Genomic DNA, 25,500 nt, shown 5'->3' on the forward strand with positions numbered 1-25,500 from the left:
TATTGTAAAAAATAAACTTTTATTGATATTTTTTGTTTTTCTCTCCTATATTTCTTACCATCCCTCACCATCTCCCAGAGAACATTTCTTAATAATTAAGTTGCACAAAACTAAACATTTCAAAAAACATCTGATGACATTTCAATGTCTCACATCCATGAACCACTGCTTCTACAAAAGAGCACAGGAAGGTATCTCCACCTTTCTTTTCTTTGGGGTCAAGATTGGTCTTTATAAGTTTCCAGCATTCAGTTTTTTTCGGTTTGGTGGTGGTTTTTTATATTAGTGTACCCATTGTGTCTGCTCATTTCATTCTACATTAGTTCAAACTTTCCAGCCTTCTGTCTTCATTTTTTTACAGTGCAGTAATTATTCCATTTTTCAGATACCATTTGTTAAACTATTTCCCCAAAAGAAGAACTATTTTGTTGCCAGTTAACTGTCACCAAGGCAACAAATAAACTTCAAGCTGTAACTGGTTCTCCTTGGTAGCCTAGCAACCTCAGGACCAAGGTCCAGTCCACATTGAGAATGACCTACCCCATTCTTCTGGATTGAAAACCTTCCCACCACAGTAGTGCATTCCAGGACACCAAGTCTCTTCGAAGGTTACAGTGGCAGCCCTGAGATGAATACCTAGGCTGCCTAAAACAGCAATTCTAAACTTTTTAAAGTAACTAGTCCTAGACAAACAGAGAGCAAGGAAAGCTAGGCTCTAGTTGAACATCAATTTCCAAGTAACACCTGTTCCTCTTAGGAACAGACAACCAAAAAGCCCTGCTAAGCCAGGAGGAGATTCTTTGTCCCATAAAACAAAGCGCTGATTCTTGGAAGGACTAAAGGAACAAGAAGCAGCAGGAGCCAGCAAAGCCAATTAAACAAAAGCACTGGAGCCTGGACTATCCCCCAGTCACTGCCCTCTGGACAGAGTGCTTTGTGCTGGGAAAAAACCGGACTGAAGGAGAGAACTGGGAAGTGGTAAGACTGGAGAAGTGGCTGTGGGACCCCAGTATTCCCTTAATCCACAGGGCTGTATTTTCGCTCAAATTCTGCCACATCAAACTTCCTCTTACAACCAGCATAATTCATATAGCGGATCTTGCCAAAGATCTCCCGTTCTGCCCAGCCCTGGTCATGGATGCCACAGATGGACCACATGCAGCCTGTAACAGGGGGGAAAAGCGGAAAGAAATAATAAATAAATAATAATTAATGGATTAATTCATATTATTAAAGCTAGGAAACACAGGCCTGGAGTCAGGAAGTCTGGAGTTCAAATCCAACCTCAGACCATGTAATGCTGATTAAGTTGTACCTTTAATTTTCTCATCTGCAAAATGGGGTTAATAATAGCATTTACCTCCCAGGATTGCTGTGAGGATCAAATGATATAATTATAGTTGTACAGTGCTTAGCCTGGCACATAGTATTGTATAAATGTTAACTCTACTACTACTACTACTACTACTACTACTACTACTACTACTACTACTACTACTACTACTACTACTACTACTACTACTATTGTGAATGCTAGCTATGTGATCCTGGGCAAGTTATTTGACATTTCTCAGCTTTTGTTTCCTCATTTAAAGACTATGAATAACAGCACCTACTTCTCAAGGTGTTGTGAGAATAAAATGAGATAATATTTGTAAAGTACTTTACCAACTTTAAAATTTTGCTACACAAATACTATTATTATTATTTTTATTTTTATTAATGATAAGTCATTCTGTCCTCAACAACCATCATCATCCTTCCATGTTCCTTTTCCCCATTCACTGGTGAAATATAAGAACCAGAGAGAATGCTAAATCTTCTTTTTAAAGAATGTATTGAAAGAGGAGAAAAGTCTGCCCATCCCAATTACCAAAAGCAGGGTTTTAAATGTTGGTTTGCTGGAATATCTGATGGTAATTCCCTACAGGAACCAATTTTGAACATCAGATCTAAATGCATTTCATTAGAAAATCAATCCAAAGCTATCCTGGATAACAGCAACAATAACATCACCATCACCATAATTGATTTAAGGTTTGCAAAGTGCTTTAAAAATATTATCTCATTTTATCTTCACAATAACCCTGGGAAAGGATATTATTACTTTTTACACAAGGAAACAAAAACTAATACAATAGGCTAAATCACTCATGCAGGGTTACATAATATCTGAGGCAGCATTTGAATTTGATTCTTTTAGACTAGTGGTCCAGCACTTTGTCCACTGGGCTATTTGGGTACCTAAGTCTGCCACAAGACTTCAAAGCTTAAATTTAGAGCTGAGAGGGACTTAGCAGGTATTTAATTCAACCTGTTCATTTTATAGATAAGGAAACTGAGGCCCTGGGAACTTGTTAGTCCATAGGAGGGTGAAGATTTGAATTCATTTCCTCTAATCACAAATTTAAGGAGTGCTCTTTATTTTCACTTCATTTATTTATTCACTTTATTTTCAGTGGTTTCTTCTGTAACCTATGCATTTAAAAGCATTGTGAGAAGGGATTCATCCATTCTACCTGACTGTCAAAGACACCCAGAAAGGCGACAGGCTCTCAGTTTAGAAGCTGTAATTTAGGAAGTATCTGCAGTTCTTTTTGGACATGGGGAGGGGTGGATGACATGATCCATTGGGGTCTTTCTAGCTGGAGAACTGGTTATAGAAAAGATAGTGGCTAGAAATAGTGATCAGCCCAACAGCACTAGCACTAGCGGGATACAGTAGACACAGGACTGGATGTGGAGTCAGGAAATGGGGTTCAAAGCCTTGCTTTACCACTTACTACCTGATGACCATTGGGCAAGCTACTGAGACTTTGCTCTTGGTTTCCTCATGAGATGGTTGGACCAGGTCTCTTAAATCTAACTCTATGAGCCTATATTTAACTATCCTATAGCTTGGGCATTTGTCCTTTCAGAGAACTTGATCTGGAGTCAGAAAGATCTGAGTGTCATCCTCCTCCATTTCCTCAACTATAAAATGGCATTAAGTACTGTTAATTCTTAGGAACACTGTGAGGATAAAATGAGATAATATACGTAAACTGCTTACTACAGAGTCTGGCAAATAAGAGGCACTTACTAAATGCTTCCTTCCCTTCCCCCTTCCTTTTATTCCCTCCTTTTCTCCTCCCTTCCCCCTTCTTTTCTTCCCTCTCAACCTTTATCCTTCCACTTCTTCATTCTTTTTTCTTCCTTCCTTCCCTAATAAATAGTTCCTCCATCTCCTATGGCTTAAGATCTATACTGAGCCTTTTTTCTTCTTCTTTTTTTCCAAATGCAACAATGTTCATCCAACTTGGTCAAACAGGGGACCCCAAAGGAATCAGCCTTCAGGATTCCAGGGACCAGTCTTTCTTTCTAGCTCACCTACGTAGCCATTGGGATCCCTGCCATCCAGCTGAAATCGGTCATTGAGATAGATGGCAAACTCTAGGGCTTCCTCAGGAGAATTGGTCCACTCCAGAATCTTCTTGGCCCAGTACATTCGGAGGAATCCATGCATCTTTCCTTCCTTCACCATCTGCATCTTCAGGGAGAGAAACAAAAACTGTCTAACAGCTCCGCAAGCTGAACAGGTCTCAGCTCGCAGTCCTGACTCCAACTGGACAATCCCTTCAGGATGAGACAGAGCTGTGTCTTTGGACTCTGGGTACCTGGTAAGTGGGTCTGAGAAAATCAAATGGGAAAGTTCTTCATATAGAGAAGTCTCTGAGTAAGCTTTGATGAATTTTCCATCTTGTTGGAAACAAAGCCAGCATATCTTTGTGTCCCCCTGGATCTGTTTCCTGGCTCTCAGAAAGTGCATTTGGGTCCGACAAGCTGACTGGGAAACAACCTGAGGCAGACTGTAGTGCTCTCTATGGTCTAACTAGACCCAGTTTTGGAGTCCCTTCCCTTTGCTACTATCCCACCCCACCTCCACACTGCTGGGTCTCACCCAGGTTTGGGAAGAGGGAAGAGTACCTGGGCAGCATTCCAGAGTGGGTCATGGGTCTTCCCAGACTCCAGCTGTTCCAATGAATACAAATGGGGTCTCTTGTCCTTGGCGTGGAGTCTCAGAGTTGTTTGGGCCCAATCATGGGCACCTGGAGAAGAACAATACACCTCTATTAGCTCTTTCTCTCCTTCCCTCCCATAAGCTTTTGCCACAGTAGGTCTTTGTGGGAGGAGGAAAGGCTTAATGTTTTTTGTTTGTTTTAAAATTTTATTATATTATTAATATAGTATGTATATTATTATGATATCATATATTTAACACATGTTAAATCATGTTGCTTTATGAATCATGTTGAGAGAGAAAATCAGAGTAAAAGGGAAAAACCATGGGAGAGAAAAACAACAACAGAAAAAAAAAAAGTAGACATAGCACGTGATGATTTACATTCAGTCTCCTTAGATCTTTTTCTGGATACAGATGGCTTTTTCTGTCCAAAGTCTATTGGGATTGCTTTGGATTACTGAACCACTGAGAAGAACCAAGTCTTTCATAGTTGATCATCATACATTCTTGTTGTTATTATGTACAATGTAGTCCTGGTTCTGCTTGTTTCACTTAGCATCAGTTCCTGCAAATCTTTTCAGGGAAAGATCCTCTTGTGATGAAATGCCAAGAATTTACCAACCCAAAGTTGCTTTTTATCAGTTTTTTTCTCCCCATCATGTGCATGATTAAAGAAAATACCCAAATACCAACATTTATGAACCATCTTTTATTTTTATGACTTCATTTCCAAATAAATCCCTTCCTTCTTCCTCTCCTATCCAGGAAGCTATTCCTTTTTTAGAGAATAAATAAAGTTTGGGGGGGATGGGAGAAGTAGTTTAACAAAACTAAACATATATATGTATCATATTCAAAGGCTCCTACCTTTGGGTGGGAGGGACATTTCTTAAAAATCTCTTCATAGACAAATCTGTGCATTGTAATTACTGGGCAAAAACCATTCATTTTAAGCAACCTTCTCACAAGTCCCATAAGCACAGTGTTCTATTTCTCTGACTTTGGGGAAGTGAAATAGAAAATTGGTGGAAAAAAAAGGGGAGAGAGAGAAGAAACCATAGAATGAGAATGTTAGAACACTCTCTCATTCTGTAATTAGAGATAATTAAATATCTGGGAATGGACTGAAACTCTGGTTTTCACTCCAAGTCTAGAGAGTTCCATCTGCTTTATCCTCTAACTAGACCATGGAGAAATATGAATGCAATTGTGGGTTCCTCTCAGGAATTAATGAACAAACATATCCATCAGGTAATAATCCTCCTCAGTTGTAAATACAATTTTGTGACCTCCCCAAAAGTAGGGAAAGGAAAGCACAGAATGTATTCTAGAAAGACTTAATAGTGCTGTGTGTGTGGAACCTGAGGGACTTCTAAGAGGAATAGTGAAAAAGATTAGAAACAAGGCAGTTAGGTGGTGCAGTGGATAGAGCGCTGGGCTTGGAATCAGGACAGACTCCTGAGTTAAAATCTGGCCTGAGACATTTACCAGCTGTGTGACCTTGGACAAATTGCTTAAACCTGTTTGCCTCAGTTTCCTCATATGAAAAGCTGGAGAAGGAAATGGAAAACCACTACAGTTTGTTTGTTTGTTTTTGCCAAGAAAGCACCAAGAGTTGGACATGACTGAAAAGTAACTGAGCAACAGACTAGCAAGACAAGGTGAAATCATGGCATGGACCTCCTTAATAAATTCCCTGACAGGGAAGTGGATAGAGCACCAGTCCTGAATTCAGGAGGACCTGAGTTCAAATCTGGTCTCAGACACTTAACACTTCCTAGCTATGTGACCCTGGGCAAGTCACTTAACCCCAGCCTCAGAAAAAGAAAAAAAAAATTCCCTGACAGATACAGAGAAAAAAATGTTGATTAGAATCAAGCCAAATTCATGTGCAAAGAAGGGGGTAACAGGGAGGCTTTGGGAGCATGGAAAGTTTGGAATGGCTCTTACTACAAAGGCACTATTAAATCAACTTGAAATAACAAGGAGATGAGCAATGTAGTTTTTAAAGTGAAATCTGTGCCTTCTGGATTATAAATAAGGAGCTGTCCAAGAAGGGAATGCTCTGTCTCAGGATGCTGAGTGTTCCTGAAGTATTCAAGAAGAGCCTGGATGATGACTGGTTGGGGAATCCTGACTGACATTTCCTAGTTGTGTTACACGGGGGAAGTTTGTAAAATGGGGATAATAATAACCCACAGTCCCTACCTCATGGAGCTGCTGTAAGACTCAATGAGATATTCCATGTCAAGTGCTCTGCAAAGCACAAAGTGCTATAGAAATACCAGTTATTTCTGTTTCTGAGTGATTTCACCAGCACAGGGAATTCCCAGTGACATGGTTCCTTCTAGCAATGTAGGTCAAAAGCCGTTGAGAGATTAAATGACCTGGCCTGGGTCCAGATGACCAATATGACTCAGGAGGGGAATTAAACCAGGATTCCCCGGCTTTGAGGTTGGCTCTCTGTCCACATAGCTTATAAATGTCACATAACCATTATGAGAAACTGTGCCATTGTAGTCAGAGAGCCAGCCTCAAAGCTGGGGAGACCTGGGCTCAAGTCAAGTGACTCTGGATAATTTCCTAAAAATTCAAGTTGCAGAGAAGATGCTATTGGTAGAGCATGGTATACTAGTAACGGGAGTTTCTCATAAATTCATATGTAGGAGTGTGATCTTAGTGGAATCAAAATGAAAACAGTTTTCTGATATAGTTCCAAGTTGTTTTCCAAAATGGCTGGACTTATTATTCACAGCTCCATAAAAGTATATTAATGCAGTTGTTTTTCCATAGTCCCTCAAACATGACTCTCTTTGTCTTATATTCTAGAGGAGATTGTAAATCAAATTTCATTTAGACTACATAACCTTGGGGGGATATATTCAAACTTGAGAGTTTATGATTTTGGTCAATGAGAACTTATGATCAATGAAAAATACAGATCTTGCAGGCAATAAAGAGGGCTGTGGGATATCCCCTTCAAATACTCCAAAGAATTCTCCTCAGAAACAGAAAGAATCACCTCTACACTCTGGTGAGTTTAGTAAAAATCTTAGGACTGAAAAGCTGGGTGGGGTGAGGGCTGCTGGATCTCTGGGGGGCAGTTCTAGCACCCCCTGACTGTTGATCTTAGGAGCCTGAATCCAGGCCTGACAGGATGGCTTGGGCCTAGCTTAGGAGGGAGCAGACTCAAGGAACTCCAGGTAGGATTCAATAGGGCATCAGTGGGAGAAAGTCCTTAGGCAAAATCCCGTCTGATTCCTATGTAGGGTGCTCAGCACAGGAGTAACCTGTGACTCACAAGTAGCTTACTAGAAGCAGAGGGAAGTGCCTCAGGAGCATCCTAAAAGGGAGAAGTCCTGGAGTCTCATGATGTCCTCAGGCAGAGCCCAACACAGAGGCATTCCTGGAGTCTCTTGAGAGAGAAACCCACTCTGTCCACTACTTTCAGGACCTGTCCACCCCCATGCTGGTGCAGAGTAAACCAAGAAAAACTGAACACCTGAAGAAAAAACTTATTTTGAGAGATGCTTTTCAGATAAACTCTGAAGAGGAGATCAATCACACATGTACAGGTAAAGCTTCAGAGAAAAAAAAAATTACTTTAAGTAAAGCTTCAGAGAAGAAAAATGTCCTGGCTACAGACTGTAAGAGTAATTACAAAAAAGAAAGAAAGAAAGAAAAGCTATAAAACTGAAAAGGAGGGAGGAAAGACTGGCAAGGAAATAAACATACAAGTAAATGTCCTGAAATTCAGAGTGGGCCAGAGAAACTAATGACTCAATAATATAAGAAACATCAAGGCAAACCAAAATACTGAAGAAAAAAAAAGATCAAAAAGAGAAACAAACTAAAATTATCAGACTATCTGAAAATTATGATCAGAAAAAAAGTCTCGATGCTAAATTTCATGAAATTATAAATTGTCAAAAAAGCAAAATGAAAATAGAAATTCTAGCAATTGCTAATAGCCTCTAAAAACAAAATAAAACAAAAAACAAATAAAAATGAGTATGCAAAGGAGAAAGAACCCAATCATAGATACTTAATATCAGGATAGAGAAGATCTAAGTCTCTTTTTAAGATATATAAGGAACTGATTAAATTTATAAGTCTAAAAGCCATGTCCCAAATTGGTCAAAGGGTATGAAAAGATAGTTTTCAAAGAAAGAAATCCAAGCTAAAAGTGAAAATGCTCTAAATCACTAATTAGAGGAATGCAAATTAAAGCAACTTTGAAGTTCCATCTGACATGTATCAAACTGAAAAAGACTGCAAAACAGGAAAATGAAAAATGTTTGAGGGGCTATGGGGGCTGCATTAGTGTATTTCTTTTTGGAGCTATGAATAATAGTCCAGCCATTTTGGAAAGCAACATGGAACTATAACAGGAAACTTACCAAATTGTGCCATAAATTTTGACTTCACTAGTAGGATTACACCCCTAAAGAAACGAAAGAAGGAAATAAAACTCTATGTACAAAATATTTAATGCCACTCTTTTTGTAGTAGCCCAAAATTGGAAAATAAGGAAGTATCCTAATGGGGAATAATGGACAAATATGGTATGTGAATTTAATGAAATATTATCATTCCATTTGAAATGATGAAAAGAACAATTTTAGAAGAAACTGGGAAGAACCCTGTTAACGGATGTAGATCAAAGTGGTTAGGACTATAGGAAAAAATTTTAAAATAACATTATAGAGAAAAATGAGTTTGAAAAATTTCAGAGCTCCAACCATGCAGTGATAAATCAAGGGTCCAAAAAACAGAAGAAGTATGCCATTCACCTCCTGACAAAGAGGTGATTACTTAAAAATACAAAGGGAGACATATATTTTGGTATGTGGCTAATATGGGGAATTGTTTTGCCAGATTATGTAGCTATGTGTTAAAGGATTTTTTAAAAAAATTTCCTTGAAATTAAAGTGGGGAGAGGAGACAGATTATTTTTCCCCTACTTTTTTTCTTTCTTTTTTATTACAGTTTTTTATTTTCAAAACATATGTATGGATAATTTTTTTACATTGATTCTTGCAAAACACTGTGTTGCAAATTTTTTCCTTCCTTCCCCCTCACCTCCTCCCCTGGATGTCAAGAAATCCAATAAATATTAAACAAGTTTTAAAAATGTAACAAAATCCAATATATGTATACATATTTATACAGTTATCTTGCTGCACAAGAAAAATCAGATTAACAAAGAAAGAAATGAGAAAGAAAACAAAATACAAGCAAACAACAAAAAAAGAGTGAAAATGCTATGTTGTGGTCCATACTCAGTTCTCAGTTCCCTCTCTGGGTTTAGATGGCTCTCATCATCACAAGATCATTGGAACTGGCCTCAGATTAATTTTTTTTTTTAACTTGGAAGAAAAAGCTAGAGAGAAAATTCATGAATAGCAAGACAAATATCAAAAGAATAGAGATAGATAAATAATGTCTTCATCCCTCCTCCCCCCCTTTTGAGGCTGGGGTTAAGTGACTTGCCCAGGGTCACACAGCTAGGAAATGTTAAGTGTCTGAGACCAGATTTGAACTCAGGTCCTCCTGAATTCAAGGTTGGTGCTCTATCCACTGCACCACCTAGCTGTCCCCTATGTCCTCATTTTTAAAACAGAGAGGGAAAATGAAGATTCCAGAAACTTCTGACTATAAATTTGATGCCAATTCCCAGAAAAACATGAAAACAGATTATTAAGATATTAACCATAAGGAGTTAGGACAAGGTCACTAAGAACAATTCATGCCAAATTCTTAATTTTCTTTTTTTTAAGGGTAACTAGATGAGGGCAATGTCATAAACATATCTTAATTTCAGTAAGGCATTTGACAAAGTCTGAATTTCCTACAAACAAAATAAAGAACTATTAAGTTCTTTATATCTGTCTGAAATTCTGTATCTGGAGAGTTGATTATTGGACCCATGCTAATCTGAAGAGAGGCTTACTGGAGTACTTCTGTCCTTGGACCCATCCTGTCCAAAAATTTTGTCAATAACTACACAGAACACTTACTAAATGAGCAGATGATGCAAAACTTAAAGGAATAATGAGTAACTAAACTATGAAATAAAAATTAGGAACAATGATAGGTTGAAGCCAGAAGCAATAAATGAAAAGTCCCATGGTTAAGTTTTAAAAATGGCATTAAAATACAGTGGCAGAGATGTGACTCAAGAATGGTTTGTATGAAAAAAATTTCTGAGGATTTTATTTGTCAACAAGTTCTTCACTAATTCCCATAATATGAAACAGCTGCTAAAACGTAATTAATCTAACATTAGGCTGGATAATGAAAAGTCTGGATCTTAATCAAAAGAGAAAGAGAAACCTACCAAATGGAGAAAGATGTGAAGGTGATTGTGAGTTTGTGGGTATGACACAGGAGAAGGCAAAGGGCAGTGACTGATGGCATTTAGGGGCAGGAGGGAGGTAGTAGCAGTGCTAAGCCCTTTACAAATACCAAATCATTTAATTAGGTAGTGGTGATTTCCTGCACTCCGAGAGAGGTGGTATTTACCTTCTAACTTGTCATAGTTCTTATTGTAGAAGCAAAAATTGTCCGCCAGCTCCCTCCTCACTACAGCCTCTTCCACAAAGTTAGCCACAGAATCTGGGTATCTGCTTCGATGTTTCTGCACTTCCAGAATGGCCCGCTGAACTGAGACTTGTCCTGGTTAGAAAGTTAGGAGGAAAAAGAAAAATAATTGGGGAAATTAGACATTAAGGCCCAGGAAGCATCCTAATTCCCCTCCACCCTAGAGAACCTTAGCCAGCTCCCAGTGATGGACACAGCCAAGTCAGTCCTTGAGCCCCCATGTCTCTCTACACAAATAGCCCTAAACACAGGGCTACTGAGCAGTTTTCAACTCAATCGATTTCTCCTTACCTCTCTCTCCCTCCCTGCACCAACTTTCCCATAAACTGTTTCTTGAATACTTGGTTGTTCCCCATGGCAAAAGCTAAGATCATGGATTTAGAATAGACTAGGCTCTTAAAAGTCTAAAACCCTCATTTTAGAGATGGGAAAACCATAGAGATTAACTGATTTGCCAGGGTCGCACAGCTAGTATCTGAGGCAGGATTCAAATGCAGCTCTCCAAGCTCCAATTCCACTGCTCTCCCCCACAATGTCCAGCTGGTAGATGGGCAAGTGAACATATTAGGTGCCAAGAGAGTAGATGAAAACCTCAAGGAGCAACACTGTATTATGGATAAAGCTCTGGGTCTTGAAATCTGTGTGGTCTTTGGCAGATAGCCTTCGTAAGCCTCTGTTTTGTTATCTGTTAAATAAGGGGTGGATTTGATGACTTCCAATATCAGCCTTAAATCTATGTTCCTATGGAGTCACTTAACCTTTTTCATCCTTAGTTTCCTCATCTGTAAAATATAAGACTTGGATTCAATCTTTAAGGTTCCTTCCAGCACTAAATCAATGACCTTTGGAGGCAATAATAGAGATCATAGTCACATATAGTAAGGAACAGAAAAGATATTCTCATCTTAAACTGAAGTTAAGTGCTATTCTTCATCCTTTTTTTGTGGTTTTCTCAATCCTCATCTTCTAGAACAAGAGTTCATAAGCTCTTTTGTGTCCTGGATCCATGTGACAGTCGGAAGCCTATGTATCTTCCTTGGAACATTTTTATTTTATTTATAATTAGTTATAATTATTAACATATTAGATATAAAACATATAATGATGTAATTAATAATTTTGAACCTAATCATACATAAATAAGTAGTCTTTTTTAAAACTTTAACAGTCTTTAAAACTTTTTTCAATTAAATTTTTAAAATTTTGAAGAAATGGTTTTATTTTAAATATTTTCTAAATTATAATTGTTCACATATTATATATTATACATATATAATTCTATAGTAGAAAGTTTGAAACTAATCAAACAGAACTACAAATAAAATTATTCTTTTTTTAATTTTGAAGAAAAATTTTTTAACAATTATAATTTATATGTTGCCTATGTAATACAGCTAGCAAATTTGAAACTTAATAGAGAAATCACAAATATAATTTTAACATTTTTTTAAATTTGAAGAGCAATGTTTTCAAAAGCCTTTAGGATTACAAAAGAAAACCAATTATATTGAAAGAGTTATCAAAACAATTTTTAAAAAGTTTACAGACCCAGTTTAAGAAGCCTTAGTCTAGAGCCAGCCAAATGATTAAAGAATGACACTTCTAAGTGAAGGAAAAAAAAGGAGGTTTAAGTGAAGACTCACCGAAGTGGAACCAGGGGGAAAGGTTGCTGAGGACATCCTTATTGGGGTTATTTCGGTCGGATCCAAAGTATGGGAGCCGCTCAGCAATGAAGGACTGCAACATGGTCAGCCCGGAGGCAGTGCCTGGCTTGGCCCAGGACACCTCCTTCACTGATCGATCCACCTGCAGGCCTGCTCTGCAGGCATTCCAGTCCACAGGCTGTGCTCAGGAAGGGAAACAAGAAGCAGTGATTACAGTTATATACTTCCCATATACACCACACAGACCTTTGGCATCTCATCTGCCCTACTAACACAGGGCTTTGCCAACTGCCTTTATGATACACCCTTCAGGACTTAGAAGCTTTTTCCTTCTCAGCTGATTTTCTTTATTCTTGTCTTTCTCAATTAGACTGCTAGTTCCTAGAGAGCAGGAATTACCTTTTAAATATTAAGAAATAAAAATTTAACTCTAAAAAAAATTCAATTTTAAAAAATGAACCAAAATCTGTTCTCCTATTTTCTTCTCCTTACCTCATAATTGTCTTAATTTTTCTATTTGTATTTCCAGCATCTGACACAATGTTTGCCAAATAACAAAGCTTAATAAATGCATTTTTTATTCATTCAAAAGATGGACACTCCCACATTAGGAAAAAATCATGAAATGTTAGAATTGGAGGGACCTCAGAAGCCCATCTTGTTCAACACTTGCAGAAATCACCTTAGTTTGAGGTCATCCAGCTTCCCCAAGAAAATCTCTAGAAATAAAGAATTTAAATTATCTCACTATTGAGGGTCACAGGTCTAGAGCCAGAAGGGACTGTGGGGATTATTTATCCAGCTCCCTCACTTGACAGGTGAGGAGACCGAGTCACTCTGAAGAATAAGTCTAATGCTTCTCCCATATAAAAGTCTTTCAAATGTCCTAAGAGAGTTGTTCTATCCCTCCCCCACCCCAAATCCAAATTCTCTTCCTTGGGTAGATAGCCTCATTCCCTTCAAATGACCATGACTTCAAGTGCCCTCATTGTTTTGCTGACCAGCCTCTGGGTGCTGTCCAGCTTATACATTCTGAATGCTAAGAGCTGAACATAATACTTCAGTTACCTCCATTCTTCCAAGTCTCCCATCTTTCTCTCCTTCTCACTCTTGCCCCAAAGCCACGTACCCAATCAGCTGCCAAATCCTGCCAGAATACTCAAGTCCAATGCCTCTCTCTGTTCAAAGTCTTCATCACTCTTGTCTAAACTACCACAGTAGTTTCCCAGTTGGTCTCCTTGCCCTGAGTTTGTCCCCATTTCAAGTCCATCTTATAATACCTATGTCAGTGATTTTCCTTAAGCTGAGGTCCGACAGAATCACTCCCTTGTTCATTTAACCTTGAGGAAAAAGCAGAAACTTCTCCAACTTTGAAAAAGTCCTTTGCAACCTGGTTCCAACCTATCATCCCAGCCTCATTTATTTATTTTAATATTGTTTGTATCATGTTTATTAAATTTTATACTCATGTCAATTATAAATTTTACATATAAAAATTATATGAATATTTATTATTGAATCTCCTGCACTCTACAATCTAAAAAACTTGCTATTTTGCTAATATTCATACATTTCCTTTCCCACATCTTTGCCACTGAGCTGGTCATCCTTCATGCCTCAAATAATTCTTCTTCTTTACTTCTCTTCCTTCTAGACTCAATTTAATTACCCCTTTCCCCCCCCAAAAAAATTGTATTTTTTCCCCAAATTAAATGTAAAAATAATTAATGTTTTTTAAAATGCTGAGTTCCAAATTCTCACCCTCTCCTCCTCCATCATTGAGAAGGCAAACAATTTGAGACAGATTATACAAGTGCAGTTATGTAAAATATATTTCCACATTAGCCATATTGCAAAGAAAAACAAAGGAAAAAAAAACTTCCAGGAAATTTTTTTTTTTAAAGTGAAAAAAAAAAAAAAAAAAAAAAAGCCCTTCACTCTGTATTTAGACTCCATCAATTCTTTTTCTGGAGTTGGATAGCATTTTTAATCATAAGTCCCTCACAATAGTCTTGGATCACGGTACTGCTAAGAATAACTAAGTTATCCATAGCTGATCATGGTACCATAATTTAGGTGACCTTGTATACAATGCTTTCCTGGTTGTGCTCACTTTTACATATAAAGCCATCACCACACATCTTAATTGTCCTCCTTGTTACCCTGTCATGCCTTTGGGACATGGGGATCTGATAGATGAGTTTTTGCCTTATTTTGCCAAGAACTCCACACTCCATACCAATCCCCTTTCTTTGACTCTTTAATATGTTGTCTTTTCCATTAGAATGTACACTCTTAAAGGATGAAGACTTACTTGTTTGTTTGTATTTATAACCTCAGTATTTAACTCAATACCTGACACACACATTCACCAATATATCTTCTCTTTCTCTCACCTGATTTTTATTTTCTCACTATCTTACCTTCTCTCTTCTCACTCTCTTCCTCTTCCCCTCCTTCTCTCCCAAATGATTAATTTTTTAGAGTTCCCCCCCCTTTTTTTTTTCTTTCTGACTTGATAATTTTTTGCTTCATTTCTGCATAGCCCTACTTACTGACTGGATGTTGTCTCAGTCAAACTGAGATCTGTTGAAGCTTACAAAGGCCATGATCTCCCACTGTATCCAGAGCATCTGCAGTCTGCAGTCTCCTGATCTCTATATGGACCCTGGACTTAGGTTTTTGAATCCTTCCCCAGACACTTCTCAGATCTGAAAGTATGGACACATCTTACCTCAGCCTGAATATTGGAAGGATATGGATGACATATAATAGGGGGAAACTCAGTCAGAAAATGAGGAAGCCGGTCGTGGATCTTATGTCGGATGGTTCGAGCACCATACTCCTGTTTGTCAGAGGCTACCCAACAGGGAACGATGTTGTGAGCATCTACCTGAGGAAGAACCAAGAGGATGATAAACTCTGTGTGGACAGAACCATACCTCCCAAAGCCCACAATGCTTACCTTACAGACATATCAGCCAGTCAGCAAGTACCTCTTTGACAGGTTAATGTTCAAAAGCCTAGATAGAATCAATTTCCTCCTGAAGTTGTTACCTTCTAGCCTCTGCTAGCTTATGTAAATCTCAAAGAAAACTCTGATTTTTTGGTATCTTATTTTTACTGATAACTTTTGTGTTTTTTCATCATCTTTATTTTTCTGAATAAATCCTCTTTTCCTCCTATATGCAACAAACCATCATTGGTAACAAAGATTTAAGGAGAAAGAAGGAAAAAAGAAGCATTTTGGCGAAACTAACAAAACACATAAAACTCAGGATGTGTTGAAGTCAGAGAGTACCAAAGTCAATTGTTAAAATTTCAGTGTGAGCATTTATATCTTGGAAATCAGCAAATGATACAAATTAGGGCTTGATAAATTTTTTTGTTGTATTAGACTTAATAAATGGGAAAATGTTAAGAATGCAAATTAAGTCTAAAAATTTGTCAGGTATACATTTTTTCCTCTGGAGAGTCAGTTGTTAAATATTTACTAGCACATTTGTTCAGTCTTGTCCAACTCTTTCTGACCCCATGTGAGGTTTTCTTGACAAAGATACTAGAGTGGTTTTCCATGTCCTTCCCTAACTCATGTTATAAATGAGGAAACTGAGGTGAATAGGGTTAAGTGACTTGCTGAGTCACACAATTAGTGAATGCCTGAAGCCAGATTTGAACTCAGAAAGATGAGACTTGACTTAAAAGTATGACACTCTATTCACTTTGTCATCATTCCAGCATAAACTGTTTCTGCCAAAATAGGAAAATTACACAGATGTGGTAGAAGCAAGATGCATCACATTTTGTCTTTTTTTTTTGTATTCTCAGCATTTAGCATAATATCTGGCACATAATGGGCACTTAACAATGTTCACTGATTGCTGACTGATATAGGTAAGTCTCCTTCCCTCCTAAGTTGAAATAACTTAGAAAGACATGACCAACCATGACTCCAGAGTCCCTATGATCATACATATTTATTACCCACTTCCTGACAGAGAAGTGACAGACTCAAAGTGCATTTAGGAACATAAATTTTTAATGTGACCAGCTATGGATTTCTTTCCTTTGGCCATGCTCATTTGTTACAAGGGTTGTCATTTTTTGTTGTTTTTTGGGGGGAGAGGTGTAATTTGGGGATGAGGAGGCAAGCTGGTGAGAATGTTGTTCCAAAAGAGAAAAAAGGGTTACTGAAGCATTTTTAAATGCATCACAAAAAAACAGAAGGAACTTCAGATAAGCTTTGAAAGAAACAGTTTGAATTTACTATGTTTTTAAATTATCAAGCTATACATGACAAAGATTGGGTCTTTAATTGTATTTTGTACACAGAAATATTGTGTGTTTATTAAATTTAGAATAAGAAAAAAGTACTGGAACAGAGATGGAACTGACCCAGGGGCCAAGGATGTAGCTTCTTGAATCTAACTACAAAAGGCTGGAGCACAAGGAGTCAGAAACTCCTTCCTCAGGCTTCTGAGTAGCACATCAAACAGAGAAGCCACACTCAAATGATAAATGCCATATCCTTTTCCTGCTATGACTGTGGTTAAGCAAACATCTTTTTGTTCACTGTTAGATGTTGCAAAAAAGTGTCCATTCCAATCCTGAACCTGAGCTACCAGACTGTCCTGAAACCTGACCTACAAAAGCCATTCTTACTTCTGCAAAGAGAGGAGAGAGAAACAATTTCTCAGTTGCTCTCCTGGCCCTTATCTTAAAACAAACAAACAAAAAACCCCATTAAAAACCACAACAAAAAACAGTTTTTATCTAACCCCACAGAAAATGTAGGAAACACATAACCTGTTCATTTTTTATTCAGTCATTTTTCAGTTGTGTCTGATTCTTCAAGACCTATTTGGGGTTTTCTTAGCAAAGACACTGGAGTGGAGCGGTTTGACATTCCCTTCTCCAGCTCAATGGACAAATGAGAAAACTGAGGAAAATGGGGTTAAGTGGCTTACTCAGGATCACACAGCTGGTAAGTGCCTGAGGCACATTTGAACCCAGGAGGACCGGTATTCCTAACTCCAGGTCCAGCATTCTATCTATTTCACAGCTACCATAGCAATCCAACACATACATACAATACTTGCAATTTGCTCGTTTTATGATTGGTCCTACAACTTTCCTCAGTGTCATGTAATCCTTTAGATTCACAACACTACACTATGGTTGGGCATCCCCTTTCCCTTTCCAAAGGAAAATAAACTTGGAGTCCATAGACTGGCAGATTTCCACCATTCTGGTGATTTCCCACTTTTATCTTAAAGAGTTATATAATCATCCAGATTTATGGCACTTGGTTATCCATCCCAATCTTCTTCCCGTTTAGAGCTAAACATGATGGATAATTAGAGATAATGATGAAGAGTGAAATTCTGGTCTTTGCTCTATCACATTGAATAAGATCTTTTCTTTCTGGTAAATGTATCTATTTTAAATAATTTATAAATTTTAATTTATATTTAATTTTAATAATATTTTAAATTTATTTTCAAATAAAATTTAATAATTTAAAACTTGCTTTATGAATCATGTTAGGAGGGAAAAATCAGAGTAAAAGGGAAGAACCATGTGAAAGGTATAAAAAAAAAAACAGAAAAAAGAAGTGAACACAAACATATGCTGATTTACATTTAGTCTCAGTTATTTTTCTGGATGCAGATGGCATTTTTCTGTCCAGATCTATCCAGATTGTTTTGGATCACTGAACCAAGCCTTTAATAGCTGATCATCGCCCATTCTTGTTGTTATTATGTACAATATATTCCTGGTTCTGTTTGTTTTGCTCAGCATCAGTTCATGTAAGTCCAGTTCTTTCTAAAATCAGTTTGTTCATCATTTTTAATAGAACAATAATATTCCCTTACCTTTGTGTATCATAGCTTGTTTAGCCATTCCTAAACTCTTATTTTCATTCATGTTAAGAAAGATAAGTCCAATTGAGCCTTTCAAGGGACATTGCTTTACTGTAGGTACCTACCTGTACGAAGGGCACCTGCCTGGGCAGAGCATCCTGGACATCCTTTACCCACTGCGTGTGGTGCAGCAGAGGGGAGAAGTCGGTCACTATGCCACCGATGCTATGCGATTGCACGAACGGAGGAAGCACATCCTTAGGCAGGCCTAGAAGCAGGTGGAAGGGGATGCCCAGCTTCTCACACTCCTGCAACAAAGAGAGGGAAAGGCCCCATTCTGGCCCAACTTGAGCAGCTCCAGAACCTTCTGTATCCTGCTGGCTCAAGCGCCTTAGTTTAGCATTCGCTCACCACCTAGCACCTCCCTCTCTCTCCAGGAAGCTATAGCCCAATGGGACTACTTGCAATCCAGATATCTCTTGCATTTATGCCTTTCTCATGTCCTTCCTGGAGATTAGAATTCCCATATTCCCTAAAATCTCCCTCCTAAAATCCCACTTTGGACAAAGGTAGCCTTCTTCTAATTCTTTTAAGTTTCTCTCTAACCTCATATGATAAATTTTTCCTATCTTATGCTTGCTATTTTCAGTTCTATCCTTTAAAATTACTGGGTGGATTTTAATATGTTTAACATATATTGAATTGCTTGGCATATAGGAGATGGATCTAGGGGAGGGGACGGGGAGAAGGAGAAAAATCCGAAATACAAGGCTATGCAAGGGTTGATATTGTCAAATTATCAGTGCATGTTTTGAAAATAAAAAGCTTTATTAAAAAATTAATAAAAATATAATTACTGGGTGGTACTGTATGTAAATTACTAAATGAGGTCATGAATCATGTTTTAGGATCATAGAAGCCTAAGTTTAGAGCTGGAAGGATATATCTAGTCTAACTTTACTAGTTTTTCAGATGAGGAAACCAAAGCTCAAATAAGGATCACATAAATAGGTAGGATTTGAACCCAGGTTCTCTCTTTCCAGTCAATAGTGCTCTTTCTATTCTGTAGTTATTTTTGTTCCATTATAGTAGTCACGTCCTATTCTTCATGTCCCCATTTGGGGTTTTTTGGGGACAAAGATCTGCAGTGGTTTGTCATTTTCTTCTCCAACTCATTTTACAGATGAGGAAATTGTGACAAATATGGTCAGCTAAATAACTGTCTGAGGTTGGATTTGACTTCAGGAATATGAGTCTTTCTGACTCCAGATCTGAAATGCTATTCACTGTACCACCTAGCCATCCCTCCCACTTCCTACTCCCCCCAAAACAGACACACAGACACACATACAGTGTAGGCAGCTAGTGGCCCAGTGGGATCTGTAGCCAGGAAGACCTGAATCAAATCCAGTTACTGACATGACCTGTATGGCCCTGAATAAGTAGCTTAATATTTGTCTGCTTGTTTTTGCAGGAGATAATACTGCCTACCTTTTTAGGGCATTTGGGGGGGGGAACCCAGTGAGATAATATCTGCAAAGTGCTTAGCACAGTACTGGGCATAAAGTCAGCATTTAATAAACATTTGTTCTCTCTCCTTATTTTCCTCTATGTAGAGAGCCATGTACATGTAAGCATTTTATAAATAATTATTAAATGCATGAAATCATGTCTCCTTTTCCTGCTTTCCCCTATGTAGAGAGTTCTGCACATAGTGGGCATTTTATAAATAGTTACTAAATGAATGAAAATCATGTCCCCTCTCCCTGCTTTCCCTTATGTAGAGAGCTCTGCACACACTAGGCATTTTATAAATAATGTATGAAAACCATGACCCTCTCCCTGTTTTTCCCTATGTAGAGAACCCTGCACACAGTAGGCATTTTATAATAGTTATTAAATGCATGAAAATCAGCTTTTGTACCCTTAAAGAGGCTATGTGTCCCCAATGTCTTCTCCTCTTAGCCCATAATGTCCTCTCCCACTGACCTCAGCTACTTCTTCCAGGCCACGAAGCATGAAGTCATAATGACGGAGGGTGGCCCCCAGGAAGCAGGGGGCAAGGCAGAAGCAGACATGCAGGGGCAGCTTCTGTTTCAGGGCCAATCTCTGGGCATAGAGGAACGCCCAATTATCTGCAAAAAAAAAAGTGAAGGAGGGGAGAGATTGAGGCTGATGCGGCCAGCGCCCCGAAGGCAGCTGCTGAAGCTGCCCCACACAGCCCGACTGCCTCCCCAGACCTTGCACTCGCTGGTCCCGGGACATCCAGTACACAAAGGCCTGCGAGTGGTCCTGCAGGTGGCAGTCCTGGGAGATGAGCCTCACTCGCTGCTTATTAAAGCGGAACTCGAGCACCGAGGGGGCCGTCCTGAGCCTGGCCTGCCTCACGGCCTCCTGCAGGCCCTCGGCTCCGGCTCTCTTCTGCCCCTCTTTCTTGTCTTCTCCCTCTGGCTGGACCATGTTGCTCTTGCTGGACTGGTGTTTCTGGAGAGGCTTCCTCTTGGCTTTGCTCTCCTGGCTGTCGGTGTTTTCCGGCTCACCACTGGCATTGTGGCTTCTCTTTTTGGGAGCCATGGTGGGCCAGATGCCTTTTGTTCTGGGAATAAAGGGGTAAAGTTGGGTTAGATAGAGAGGGCAGCATGTGATAATGAGTGTGGAATCTATGAACTCCTCAGCTCGGGTCTGTTCCATGCCTCCAAACAAGTCCAACGTGGCTAGCTTTGGTGGCTCCCTGCCAGCCTCCTCCTGAAGGATGCTGTGTGCTCGGTCCTAACCTTTCCCTAGGTGGCTGGGAAGAAAATCCGGTTTCTTTAGTCTTCAGGAGAACTAAAGTAAGGCTCTACTGAGAACAGTTTTGAATCTAAGAAGGGAATACACAAACTCTTGCTTATCACTGCCTCCAGGACCCATGAGATTCTCATTCCAACCAACCAACCAAGAACATTTATGAAGGACACTTTAATTCGAGGCACTGTGCTGACCTTGGTCATACAAATAAAACGCACTTAGTCTTACCTTCAGAAACTTACATTGTACCACTATACACCTGTCAGATTGGCTATGATGAGAAGAAAAGATAATGATAAATGTTGGTGGGATGTGGGAAAGCTGATGCATTTTTAGTGGAACTATGAATTGATCCAGGCTGGAGAGAAATTTGGAACTGTGCTCAAAAAGTTATCAAACTGTGCAGTGTTTCTACTGGGATTATGTCCCAAAGAGATCTTAATGGAAGGAAAGGGACCCACGTGTGCAAGAATGTTTGTGTCAGCCCTCTTTGTAGTGGCCAGAAATTGGAAACTATATGGATGCCCATCAATTGGAGATTGGGTGAACAAGTTATGGTATATGAATATTATGGAATATTATTGTTCGGTAAGAAACGACCAGCAGGATGATTTCAGAAAGGCCTGGAGAGACTTACATGAACTGATGCTGAGTGAGGTGAGCAGGAGATCATTGTATACGGCAACAACAAGAATACATGATGATAAACTGAAGGACTTGGGTCTTTTCAACAATAAGATGATTCAAGGCAATTCTAATAAACTTGTGATGGAGAAAACGATCTGCATCCAGAGAGAGAACTATGGAGACTGAATGTGGTTCGAAGCATTAAGATTTTTATATTTTTGCTGTTCTTTTTGTATGCTTCTTTGCTTTTTTTCCCTTGTGATTATTTTCCTTTCTGATCTTTTATTTTTTCATGCAGTATGACAAATGTGGAAATATATTTAGAAGAACTGTACAGGTTTAACCTATATTCAATTATTTGCTGTCCAGGAGTGGGGGAAGGAGTGAAAAAAATTTGGAACACAAGGTTTTGCAAGGGTGAATGTTGGAAATATCTTTGCATGTATTTTGTATTATTATTTTTAAAAAGCTTACATTCTAATCAGGAAGACAATACATACATACGTAAATGTGTATATACACATTCACATTTAGGTTGCTATGAAATGAAAGAGTAGATGGAAAGTAGCCTAAGAACAGAAAGCACTAATAACTGAAGGACCAGGAAAAATCCCCTATAAAGGCTGGTATTTGAACTATATTTTAAAGAAAAAGCCTAAGTGCAGCTAGGTGGATAAAGCACTGGCCCTGAAGTAATGTGCCTTCAGATAATTACTGTGTGACCTTGAGCAAGTCACTTAATCCTGTCTGTCTCAGTTTCCTCTTCTGTAAAATAAGCTGGAGAAAGATATGGTAAACACTTCAGTATCTTGGGCCAGAAAACCCCAAATAGAGTTGTGAAGAGTTAGAATTGATTCGACAACAAACTTACAGAAAGCTAGAGATTCTAAGCATCAAAGGTTAGTATAGTAGGAAGAGGATTCCAGGTACAGGGCAAAGAACATGCCTTTCTGTATTCAAGAAATGAACCAGTGAAATCTCCAGTCTTCTTTCCATGATACCTAAGCTAAGTACTTAGCAAGTGTTTTATCAATTGAACAATTTTTAAAACTCCACTAATTTTTCTCTTAAGCAGAGATAAGAAAGATGTTTATTTCCTTTTTTTTTTTCCTTCTGAGGGAAGGAGCTGTAATAGGTCAAAAGTCACACAAATATTAGTTTTAAACTTTAATAACCTCATTATCATGAATGCTACAAATTTGCCAAATAATTGAGTTTATTTAAATTTAAACTTAGTTTTGTGAATTTTGAATAATAAATTTTGAATTTTAATTTTAACAAGATGGGGCATTGCTCTGTACCAGTTTCTGGATGACAGTGTATTAGATTCATACAGAGGAGAACCCTCTTTCATATATACTTCAATCACCTGATCTATTCAACTTTTTCTTGTGAGGTAACATCAAAAATTCCCCATCATGCCTCAAAACAACTTTCTATGTATGACCTTACTATTGCAAGATTACAATGCACACCTTTTAATCCCTGGGCAGCAGATTTTCCAAGTTTGCAAATCAGTGATTTATTAACACATCAGTAGTTAATGTTGAATTTTCACAAGAAACATCAAAATTTTAAAATGGATATAATTCACTTTTCAAATGTTTTTAAAAGTATGTTAACATTTATGTTTCTTAAGATCTTAAAGCTTTAAGCTGCATTAAAATTTTTGGGACACTCTTGTATCTCACCTAATATCCTGTTAGTGCACTTGTCCCTTAGCTGCAGCTCTTCTAGTGGATTATCAATTATACATTTAAAATATATACATTTCTTAACTTTTTTTTTTCTGGACTTCCAGTTATTCCTTGATTCCAATCGGATGAGAGTATGAGAGTACCTACGAGTCTGCCCTTTGGAAAAATTGAGTTTATATATATATATTCCTAAATAGTATCTTTTTCTATACATCTCGCAGTATTGCAAATGTAAAATTTGCAGACTGGGAGCTGTCTCTGCTATTTCCTGTCAGATACCACAGAATGACCAGTCACGTTTGGAACGTTTTATTGCAGGTATAGACAAAACCGGGGTCTCAGCTCCACTGCTGGAGCTAAAAGGGGGAGGGGTCTTAGGATGGGGGGAGCAGCATTTCTCTTGCTCCCAATCCCAATTCCAAATCCATTCCAGACTACTTTAGAGGGAGATAAAATCATAGGCTTTCAGAATCCTGGAAGAGCATCCAACTCCTTCCTTTACATTAGAAGTGCACAAGCTCTCTCAAAATGCAGAACCAGGATTTGAACCCAGGTCCTCGCCTCCAAATCCAAAGTTCCTCGCTGGGCACCCCAGCTCCCCGCTCCCGGGGCGCCACGGGCCGGGGGGAGTTGCGCGCGTGCGGGACATGCTTTGCGCGCATGCAGACATGCTCCGGAGGCCCGGCGCCAATAGGGAAGGGGGGTGAGAAGCAGGACGGGGTGCCCCTGCTCCCTCTCCCGGCCCGAGGGGCGCTCCGCCTTGTGCTCACCTGGAGGCGGCTGCAGACGGAGCCGGAAGCCCGAGGCCCCCCGCGTCCGCTAGAGCTCGCAGCAAGCTAGGCCAAGCACACAGTGTCCGCGCTTTACGCAGCAGCAGCTCGAGGTCTGGGGAGGGGGCGGCGCCACCCCCGCGCTTATACAATCAGCCCGGCGACCTGGCGCGCGCGCACTCGCGCGCAGCCCTTCTCCCGCCTGGAGGGCCCCGCGCAGAGTTCAAGAGCACGCAGCCCAAAGCTGCCGGCTGGGCTGGGCTCGGCTGGGCTGAGCGAGGAAGGGTTCTGGCCACGTGATCCCGCGGGTGGGGGCAGGGCCTGGCTGCGTGCGCAGCTCGCTCTGAGCGTTAAGTCCTGGCTTGTCTCTGCGCCCCACTCTACTTTCTGAAGTTGCTGCGCCCTCGGAGCTAGCTCCCCCTCGTTCTTTTTAAAAGCGTTGCAAAATGGATCAGCTTTGCACCAATGATAATAATATCGTGCACACAATGCGCCAAAGTTTGCAAAGTGCTTTCAGGGATGCCATCTCTCACGAGCCCCCCACCTTCCCGGGCTTCCACAGCACTGCCTTTTGCAAGAACCCTCTCCTAAGCCCACCTAACTAAGCTCACTGTTTCCCTCTGAGGCGGTCTCTACGTTTTGTTGGCGTAATTTCTCTCCCATTTATCCTGTTTATGTCGGTCGGACGCAGATGCTTGCTGACCCCATTATAAGACTGACACGGAGGCTGGGTTTTGCGTTTGCGTCCCCAACCACGTAAGTGAGCGCGTAGTGGCTACTCTGCCGTGTCCAACTCTTCTCCATTTCTTGGCAAGGATACTGGATGGTGTTTTCCACTTCTTCCAGTTTATTTTACAGATAAGGTAACTGAGGGAAACAGCATGAAGTGAAGTTTCACACAGCTAGGAAGTTTCCAGGCTGGATTCGAACTCGGCTCTTCCCGACTCCAGACCGATGCTCTATCTACTGCGCCATCTAGCGGCCTGAACAGCTCTCGATAATGCTACCGTAGTAGGTATTATTATTATTCCCATTTTCGGATGAGGAAACTGAGTCTGAGAGAGCCGGGAAAGGTATAAGTAGCATTCAAATATCCAAACTGGGGCCTTCCTGACACCGTATTCACTACAGACGACAAGCCAAACAAATCATAAAAACAGCCTGTGAGGAGGGGGCAGTGGGAAGACCTTGACGTGGAGAACGCTATCGTCCCCTTCCAGGCCTCCCACCGAGAGAGGCTGAGCGGCGTTCAGTTCCCCCAAGTCACTCCTCCGCGAAGCTGTACCTCGCTTAAAACCTCGCGGGCCTAGGCGGCTTCCCACTGTGCAGAGTGGGTGTGTCCGTATGCATCAATCTCCGGAAACGTCAGTAGAGGGCGTGCCTTACCCAAAACTCCTTACGTAATGTAATCTCCAGTCCAGTGAAACCGAGAAATAAAGCATGCTCTACTTTGTTGTGCGAAAGGGAGAGAGGAGAGGATGCAAC

General features: G+C 39.7%; 1 protein-coding gene across 1 annotated transcript; it reads right to left on the minus strand.

The window, feature by feature from the left end:
• On the minus strand, positions 1-24,290 carry LOC141561621 (deoxyribodipyrimidine photo-lyase). Its single transcript, XM_074301506.1, has 10 exons — positions 24,016-24,290; positions 20,375-20,730; positions 20,124-20,269; positions 18,256-18,442; positions 15,005-15,159; positions 12,250-12,448; positions 10,529-10,681; positions 3,967-4,088; positions 3,370-3,529; positions 1-1,163 (listed from the first exon to the last, which is right to left on the minus strand). The coding sequence occupies exons 2-10, from the start codon at positions 20,706-20,708 to the stop codon at positions 1,018-1,020; spliced, it is 1,602 nt and encodes a 533-aa protein (XP_074157607.1). The 5' UTR covers positions 20,709-20,730; positions 24,016-24,290; the 3' UTR covers positions 1-1,017.
• Positions 24,291-25,500: the final 1,210 nt, after the last annotated feature.

The sequence above is a fragment of the Sminthopsis crassicaudata genome, chromosome 3 (genome assembly GCF_048593235.1).
Source record: "Sminthopsis crassicaudata isolate SCR6 chromosome 3, ASM4859323v1, whole genome shotgun sequence".
NCBI lineage: Eukaryota > Metazoa > Chordata > Mammalia > Dasyuromorphia > Dasyuridae > Sminthopsis > Sminthopsis crassicaudata.

Excerpts from the sequence above, each read along its gene's own strand:
- LOC141561621 (XM_074301506.1), bottom strand. The coding sequence starts at position 20,708 with ATGGCTCCCAAAAAGAGAAGCCACAATGCCAGTGGTGAGCCGGAAAAC. Across the intron at positions 18,443-20,123 it reads GCCTGGAAGAAGTAGCTGAG|GAGTGTGAGAAGCTGGGCAT; the intron begins GTCAGTGGGAGA and ends TCTTTGTTGCAG. Across the intron at positions 1,164-3,369 it reads GGATCCCAATGGCTACGTAG|GCTGCATGTGGTCCATCTGT; the intron begins GTGAGCTAGAAA and ends CCCCTGTTACAG.